Genomic DNA, 9,435 nt, shown 5'->3' with positions numbered 1-9,435 from the left:
TGTACCATTTAATTCAGTAAATAAAATTTGTTATGTTTCAAACGATTACCTAAATACTATAAACTCATATTAGCTTTTGAGAAAGTAACATTTCTTACTTTAAGGATGAAGTAAATAAGTTGATCATTTAAATTTCAGCTTAAGAGTTTTATGTATAAAGATCAATAAGATTTAAGTTTGGTTTATATTATTGCTAACATAGACTTTCATTTTTCAAATGTCACATATACCTTTCATTATTTGTAGATTTATTTCTTTTATGGAGTAGTCAAATGAATCAGTGCACCCTTGACTGTAACAAAATACTGTTTGGTGACTTATGACAGACAGGGTTTCAGCCTCTGACAGCGAGATTCATTGTGGAGGACGAGCCAATCACAGGTCCTGACGACACTTGTCTCATCAAAGTTGGAATATAAGAAGCCACTTGGAATACAGTATAAAATATTCACTGGTGTGGCAAGTGTGTCTCTCAGACTGTACATGCATTTGATTTTGCTTAGCATTACTCAAAAGCAAAAGAAGAAATAAGAACAAGGGGAAAAGATTGTATTGATTTTTAAATCATGCAAAAACTGCAAATCTATGGTTCTATTTACCTGTTTATGCTGATTGTTGCTGGTCCAGTGGATCTAAATGAGAACAACGAGCAGAAAGAAAATGTGGAGAAAGAGGGGCCGTGTAATGCATGTACTTGGAGACAAAACACTAAATCTTCAAGAATAGAAGCCATAAAAATTCAAATCCTAAGTAAACTTCGTCTGGAGACAGCTCCTAATATCAGCAAAGATGCTATCAGACAACTTTTACCCAAAGCTCCCCCACTCCGGGAACTGATTGATCAGTATGACGTCCAGAGAGATGACAGCAGTGATGGTTCTTTGGAAGATGATGATTACCACGCTACGACAGAAACAATTATTACTATGCCCACAGAGTGTGAGTAGTCCTATTATGCATATCGGCAATTCTGCTGACTGTTGTTCTGGTGTTTATGAGAAACAGATCTATTTTCAGGCTCTTTGAACAAGCTGCTGGCTTGTATGCAAGCAGGAGGAAAGACTTTCTTTTTATGATTCCAATTTCTTGAGAAATTTAATGATGAGATTGAAATCTGCTACAATGTATTTTTCTTTCTAGAGCTAGGAAGCTAAAGTGCTTGCACAGCATTAGCGTTATTTAAGATGACAAATACAGCGTGTTTATTCTTTCATGGGGAGCTACTACAAGCAATGTTAAAAAATGTACATGACATTTTATAATTACATTTGATTATCTGAAATAATGTATTTGTAATAATAAGGGTCTCCCCTCCCCTACCGGTAATAAAGAAAGAAAGACATTTGCTAGCTCTTTATACCTATTTGGGCATTGCTGAGCACCTAGAGAGAGTTACTTTTGTTCTTCAAAACTTTCTCACAGTGTTTTATGTTTTTCACAAATTAAACTATTTTATTTTGAAAGCTATTATACTGAAGAGTATGAAAAAGATTTTTTAAAATTTAGTGTATTAATAAAAGCAATTATGGCATAAGCATATGATAATCCTGATCTAATTTCTCAGGAAATGCCTAAGAAATCAGTCTTTTATTAGAGCAAATTACGGCTCACAAAGTCTTACCTTGATCATGGTATTATTGTTTAGAATATTCAGTCTGCAAATTTGCAGGGAGGCATACTATTTAATAGCTTTCTAAAATATTATTTTACTCTTTATGGGAGGACAACTATTACCTGCAGTATCTATATTTCCTCTGGAAGAGAATATATTTCACACCATTTTTTTTCCCACACCGCTCAAAAGGAATACTTTCTCAAGGGAAAAGAGACAGATACCTTGACAGAGAAGGCGTGACAAGATTTTGTGCCATATGTCTGTGATTTTGCTTTGTACAGTGCTTTATGCACTTTTAACCAAAAGCTCAAAAACAATTTCAAAAGATTGTATTCCTCATTAAGCAAGCAGCTTACAATGTAACAAATCATTTTCCTTTAAGACCTTGCTACCAAATAGTCCTCTGGTAGATTTACCTATTTATGGACCAATGTGGAAAATCAAAAAGTAAAGAAATTGCTAGTGTGTCTGTTTATAACGACAGCCTGGTCCTAAAGACAATACTTCTGACTTTTGAGCTATCTTGAATTTAACAACTACATTATTGTGATAACTGCTTGCTTAGTCCTGTACTTTTAGAAGTCTAGTCCATAGTCAACCACAGCATATGTATTATATTTTCTATTAATTCTGGAGACACAGTAATTTGCTCAGTGTGTCTTGTCCCCAGGTAATTCAGGCCTGGGGGAAGGGCTCCTTCTTCCAGACTGATTGGTACAGCTGCTCAGTAAGTGTAACTACTCAGATTCCCAAAGAATTCTAAGTGGATGTTCCTCCACGGTGTCTCTTGTTCTCTCTAATCATCATCATTTAAACATTTCATCCACTGTTCATTCTTCCATAGAATTTTCTTAAGTGCACAATTCTCTGGAAAGGGAGTAGATTCCTTACAAATGAAAACACACATACCTAAAAAGTTCTGAAAAGCTAGGGTGATTATTTTCTTTGAGTTATGGAGTTCTGCATGGCATTTAATTTTAAAAGACTACATATGCATATATTACTCAACAGAGAAAATGTCTACCAATTAATATGAAGGAGTTCTGTTTACTTTTTATGAGAAATAATTTCAATACTTTTTTTCTTATTCATTTACAGCTGATTTTCTAATGCAAGTGGAAGGAAAACCCAAGTGTTGCTTCTTTAAATTTAGCTCTAAAATACAATACAATAAGGTAGTAAAGGCCCAACTGTGGATATATCTGAGACCCGTCAAGACTCCTACAACAGTGTTTGTGCAAATCTTGAGACTCATCAAACCCATGAAAGATGGTACAAGGTATACTGGAATCCGATCTCTGAAACTTGACATGAACCCAGGCACTGGTATTTGGCAGAGCATTGATGTGAAGACAGTGTTGCAAAATTGGCTCAAACAACCTGAATCCAACTTAGGCATTGAAATCAAAGCTTTAGATGAGAATGGTCATAATCTTGCAGTAACCTTCCCAGGACCAGGAGAAGATGGGCTGGTAAGTGATAACTGAAAATAATATTTGAACACTCTTAGGTTTTTATTCACAATGTGAATAAATTATACTGGAAAATATATACCAATTTCCTAAGCCCATAAGCCAGAAAAATGTATGTTACCCCAAGGGTATCTCTACCCAATAAACCAGTTATCTGATTTCATACCCTATGAAACATTGCCTTGATACTCTTACATTGCATGAGGAGATTATATATATATATATACACACATCTATATCTATCTATCTATCTATCATCTATCTATCTATCTATCTATCTATCTATCTATCTATCTATCTATCTATCTATCTATCTATCTATCCCAGTACTTCACTTCTTAAGATGTTCTTTTGACTTTGGAATGGAATAAAAAGTTCTTTATTGATATGCCATATGATTATATGAATAAAAACATGAACTCTTCATAGTGGATTACTGCTGTTGTTGTTAAATGCTATTGAGTCAGTTCTGACTCATAGTGACATTGTCTAGGGTTTCTGAAGAGCAGCTGGTGGGTTTGAACCGCCAACCTTGAAGTTCAAACTGACTTTGTTGTCCCCTACATTATCCTGAAATCCCATACCAGGATTATAGTACATACCAAACCTTACAAAACTAGTGTTTCTCCCACCCCAGAAAGTGCCAAATGTGTTGAAATTATTTTGACTTAGTGTAATGCAAAAGAGCTTTAAAAATTTACAACTAAAATAAAATGCTGTTATTTATAGCATTTAAATTATATTAACTGAGTATGAGATGTTAGGGTTTTATTTTACTAAATATTTTGTTTAAGGCTTTCATGACAATTATACTCATTGCTTGCAGGCTGTTGATGTACTATGTACATGTAGTTTATTTTGTGGATTACCTCTAATAAAATGTTACTTTCCAGGCTAGTTAACCTTTGCCACCTGGCTTATTTCTGAACTGCACTACAATTCTTGTGAAAGAGTTTATAAGCAGTCACTGGGTTATGAATGTCCAACCCCTATAGCTAGGAACTAAACCCCGTAAAGTTTATTATATTAAAATTTGAGGAACACATAATAGTTTATAATAATCAGTGGGTACTACTTTGTGACATTCATCAAGCCAAGAATTATTATTATTACTGCATTTTTATGCTCAAGACATTTTTGGGGATCTGGTACTGTTCCTTCATTTTTTTTAATGCGTAGAAAGGTACACTACATACTAAACAAATATTTGACTGGTGTTAGATATGAACTGTACCTAAATGTTGCAATTTACAAACAAATTTGACGTAAAGATAGCCTTTGGAGTGGAACTCATTTGTAATCCAGAGACTGCCGGTACTTAGAGAATGCCAAATAACTTAACACAGGCCAAGCGGTGACAGTACCTTATATGCTATAAAAATTAATAAAAACCATTCTACTAAAACCTAGTATATATTTAGGGTTACTTGTCCCTCTGGCTAATCTAAGCTTCCATTTATTTCTCAAAAAAGCTATTTATGTGACCATATTTTTTTATTTCCATCCATTGATTTAATTTATAACAGAAGATTTTACTTGCAAATAATAAGAATGTTACTGTTTTAATTTTTACATGGTCTTGGTTAAGAAGCATGTATGATTCGTAAATTAGATCTACCTTTAGTGACCTGTTTATAAAAATTAATATAAATTTCAAAATCATCAATTTTTAAAAAAGCGTTATGTTATTATAACATTTTATTGTTATTAAGTGCCATGAAGCTGATTCCAACTCATAGCAACCTTGTATAGGGTTTCCAAGGAATGGCTGGTGGGCCTAAACCACCAACTTTTAGGTTAGCATTCCAGAGCTTACCCTACAGTGCCACACCAGGACTCTCCAAATAGTGCCATTCTTTTTTGACAATCTCAACATAAAGAACTACAGGTCTGTTTTAATTTTGACATCGGATGAAACTACTATTTAAGAAAGCATTCTTTCTTATGTTGTTGTTAAATGCAGTCAAGTCAGTACTGATTCATAGTGAGCCTGTATAGCGTTTCTGAGGAGCAGTTTGTGGGTTTGAACTGCCGAGCTTGTGGTTCACAGTCCAGTGTTGATCCTACAGCGCCACACCAAGAGTCCATCTTCTTACAGAGCCACATATTTATGATCACAACTGATAATATGACAAAGTTTTTAATTATTATAAAACAGGTGATTAATACGATGTATTTTTCAGATTTCTTCCCCATATACTAGCAAGTAAAATTTCAAAATACATCAGATGAATGGGGCAGGGACAGATTGAACAAATTATTGTGTAAATATCTCAACAGAAATATCTTTCAGTAAAAGAATAAACAATACATTATATTTTCTCCTGGATTTCTCCTTCCCTTGCTTAGAGTTTCTCTTTCCAACCCAATATACATATTACCATCTTTATACTAAAGTTTTTCTGGGGAAAAACTTGTTGATTTGTTGCTGTGAAATGTCTTCTAGTCAGTTCCAACTTCTATTGACCCTGCAATGCTTTTCCTACAGTGCCACACCAGGACAGAAAACCTAGGGAACAAATAATGGAAGAATATATCTATCCCTTAAGGAACCATCAGACATTATCAAAGCAGCTTAATGAACAAGCTCGAAGAAAGGGAACTAACTTCTTTCCTCCCTGCTCTTTCCCTTTCTATAAAAAAATTCAGGGTATCTGTTATGTACTGGACCCTGGTATGGCACCGTAAGGTAAGCACTGGATTGCGAACCACAAGGACAGCGGTTCCAACCCACCAGCTGCTCTTGGAAACCCTATACAGAGTCGCTATGAGTCAGAATTGACTCAACAGCACATAACAACAACAATGTTATACACAAGGCAGTCTGTTACGCAAACTGGGGAAAGCAAACATTAGAAAGATCTGACCTCAGGGAAATTTGTATTGGTGCTATATTCTTCTGAACTATATATAAGGAGAAAATAAAGTCCAGTGTATTAAAATTCCTTCACGCTGTGTCTTTAAAAAATAAAGTTGGATTAAGGAGCTCTGGTAGCGTAGTGGTTACGAATCGGGCTGCTAACCTCAGGGTCAGCAGTTCGAAACTACCAGCTGTTCCACGGGAGAAAGATGAGGCTTTCTGCTCCGGTAAAGATCTGCAGCCTCGGAAACACTGTATAGGGTCACTATGAGTTGGAACCGACTCCACGGCACAAACAACTACTACTAAACTAAGCAAAATTATCAATTTCTTTCTTTGATAATAACTTTGGGAGCACAGTATTTCAGGGTCTATTAATCCTACTCATTATTTTTTTCCTTTTCATACAGAATCCCTTTTTAGAGGTCAAGGTAACGGACACACCAAAAAGATCCAGAAGAGATTTTGGGCTTGACTGTGATGAACTCTCAACAGAATCTCGATGCTGTCGTTATCCTCTAACTGTGGATTTTGAAGCTTTTGGATGGGATTGGATTATCGCACCCAAAAGATACAAAGCCAATTACTGCTCTGGAGAGTGTGAATTTGTATTTTTACAAAAGTATCCTCACACTCATCTTGTTCATCAAGCAAACCCCAGAGGTTCAGCAGGCCCTTGCTGTACTCCTACCAAGATGTCTCCAATTAATATGCTATATTTTAATGGCAAAGAACAAATAATATATGGGAAAATTCCAGCCATGGTAGTAGATCGCTGTGGGTGCTCATGAGATTTGCATTAGATTCATAACTTCCTAAAACATGGAAGACTGTCCCCTCAACAAGTTTGAAACTGTGAAATTAAGTACCACAGGCTACAGGCCTACAGTATGCTACAGTCAGTTAAGCACAAGCTACAGTATATGAACCAAGAGAGAGAATATAGGCAAATGGTTGACATTTAACTATCAAAGTAAATCATACAACATAAAGTTGTATGATTTCCAGAGTTATTGAACTAAAAGGAAAAAAAGCAAATGTATTTTCGTACATATTACAACATATGCAAGTAAATGAAAGCAATTCTCCTCGTGTTCTGGTGAATTAAAGGAGTATGCTTTAAAGTCTATTTCTTTATAGCTTCATTTAATATTTACAGAAAAAACCTATATAGTATTGGTAAAATGCAGGATTGTTGTGTACCATCATTTGAATTATCCTTAAACACTTGAATTTTTATTGTATGATAGCGTACTTGTTAAGATGAAATTCCACAAAAATAGGGATGGCACACTGAATACAAGTTTCCATTCCTAGGACATTAACAATCCATGCCAATGGTGCTAATACAGTAGGCTGAATGACTGATGTTAACCAGGCTTAGCAAATTAAAGGCATTCAGTAAAACAGTAAGTTTATCCTTTCTTCAGGTGCACTTTCATCCACCTCCAAATGGGGAATGGATTTTCTTTAATAAAAGAAGACTCATTTTTCTAGAAGTCAGCTTTCAATTCTGTAGCATACTTGGAGAAATTGCATTATGTTAAAAGGCTGCCAAAAAGTTATTAATTTTTATCAAAATTTTAAAATTACAGCCTGTTTTAGCAATACTGCAGTTTTTAAGGCAAAACAATAAAAATGACTGATTCTATCAATATTGTATAAAAGACTTGGAAACAATTGCATTTATATAATATGTATACAATATTGTTTTGTAAATAAGTGTCTCCTTTTTTATTTACTTTGGTATATTTTTACACTAGGACATTTCAAATTAAGACACAAAGACATACCATGTATCACAGAAACGTAACTGCTTTTATTTCAGAGCAAATTAGACGATTAAATAGTGGTCTTAAAACTCCATATGTTAATGGTTATATGGTTACACTACAATCATTTTATATATTTTTTTACCTTATTGACATTCACTTATGGATTCATGATGGCTGTATAATGTGAATGTGAACTTTCAATGGTTTACTGTCATTGTATTCAAATCTCAACGTTCCAGAATTTTAATACTTATAAAATTTATTAAGCATACCAAAATGATTTGACTCCATTATCTTAAATGCAGTACAATAAACTGATATTTCAATAAGCTAGTGCTAATTTTGTTTTATAATTCAATAATGAATATATTTACTTCTATTTTGTGAATTAGGGTTTGTTAACCAAATTCAACATTCTTATGACTAATTGAAATTATTTCTTACATCTAGTGTGTAGAAAATCAATATAAATTATATTAAAGTGTTTTCAATTAAAGTGTCTTTCAATGTTTTTTGAAAGACAACAGTCTTACGTTATAATGATTAATTCTGTATTTCTGATTTCCACTTTATTATAAAAGTTTACTGGTTTAGCACACAGTTTGACTTAGAAATTATAGGTCTGCTTCACTAGTTCTTATTAGTGAAATTCCTGTTGAAGTTAGTCCTTGTTAACTTGCTTTACCCGTACAAAAGCAAGGACTGGTTAGTTATATCTGTTTAGTTTCTCTTTATCTTGACCTGAAAACTATTTATATGTTTTCATAGGTTCAATTTCAAAATACATTGCAGTTGGCAAGGATACATGGTCCTAGAGTTACAAGTTCTACTGAAGCCCTAGGGACACAGGGAAGCAACATCATTTTCCTAGTACTTAATGGTATTGGCACATTTATCTGACCTTTTCCATTTGGATTTCAAGATAATAAAAAGCACCTAGAAATTCTTAAATGCAACACTGTACATAAATAATTTTGAAGTGGTCTCTCCTCTGTACTGCCTATTAACTTAGGATAAAGTAATGGTAAGGTGTTAAATAAAGTAGAGTGTCAGTGAAAAAAAGGAAGACCCTCAACAATATGGACTGACAGAGTGGCTGCAAAAATGGGTTCAAATATAGGACTGATTGTGAGGACAGTTCAGTACTGGACAGTGTGTTTTGTCTGTTGTAAATACGGTCGTTATGAGTTAGAACTGACTAGATGGAATGGAACAACAAGTTTAATAATGGAGGTTAAAATTATATCTGATATCATGATTCCTAAATAAATACTTGTGTGGTAGGATCAGCACTGGATTATGAACCACAAGTTCAGCAGTTCAAACCTAACGTCTGCTCCTTAGAAACTATACAGGGTTGCTGTGAGTGGGAACCGCCTCGACGGCACTTGACAACAACAAGAACAATGAATATAAATGTATTATTTCACCATTGATGATACTACATCAGTTTTCACTCATACGGACTTTTCAACTTTTTGAACTGACATGTTTAATTCTGATGAAGCTGGGGCTATAAGAGAACTGCCATAGGGAAGAAGGAGCCAAACTAACTATGGTGCTGATGTGCGATCCCAGTTAACTGCACATTAGAACATCTTTCTCCCGGGATGACTAATGTACGTGACCTAGAAGTCTGGGCCAGCAGGCCTAGTGATACACTGTAGGCTGTGGAGTACTAGTAACAGCAGACCTTGACCTGTATTGTGTAAA

General features: G+C 34.5%; 1 protein-coding gene across 1 annotated transcript; it reads left to right on the top strand.

The window, feature by feature from the left end:
- Nucleotides 1-474: 474 nt before the first annotated feature.
- On the top strand, nt 475-7,034 carry MSTN (myostatin). The gene is made up of 3 exons (XM_006864045.1): nt 475-939; nt 2,714-3,087; nt 6,358-7,034. Exons 1-3 carry the CDS (start codon nt 567-569, stop codon nt 6,736-6,738), a joined length of 1,128 nt encoding a protein of 375 aa, XP_006864107.1. The 5' UTR covers nt 475-566; the 3' UTR covers nt 6,739-7,034.
- The last annotated feature ends 2,401 nt before the right edge of the window (nt 7,035-9,435 follow it).

Source organism: Chrysochloris asiatica, unplaced genomic scaffold (assembly GCF_000296735.1).
Source record: "Chrysochloris asiatica unplaced genomic scaffold, ChrAsi1.0 scaffold00059, whole genome shotgun sequence".
In the NCBI taxonomy this organism is placed as follows: domain Eukaryota; kingdom Metazoa; phylum Chordata; class Mammalia; order Afrosoricida; family Chrysochloridae; genus Chrysochloris; species Chrysochloris asiatica.
The sequence above is the reverse complement of the archived record's forward strand: the minus strand, read 5'-3'. Positions and strand labels throughout refer to the sequence as shown.

Coding starts and splice junctions, on each gene's coding strand:
- MSTN (XM_006864045.1), top strand. CDS start 567: ATGCAAAAACTGCAAATCTATGGTTCTATTTACCTGTTTATGCTGATT. Junction 940..2,713: donor TATTACTATGCCCACAGAGT/GTGAGTAGTCCT, acceptor ATTCATTTACAG/CTGATTTTCTAATGCAAGTG. Junction 3,088..6,357: donor GACCAGGAGAAGATGGGCTG/GTAAGTGATAAC, acceptor CTTTTCATACAG/AATCCCTTTTTAGAGGTCAA.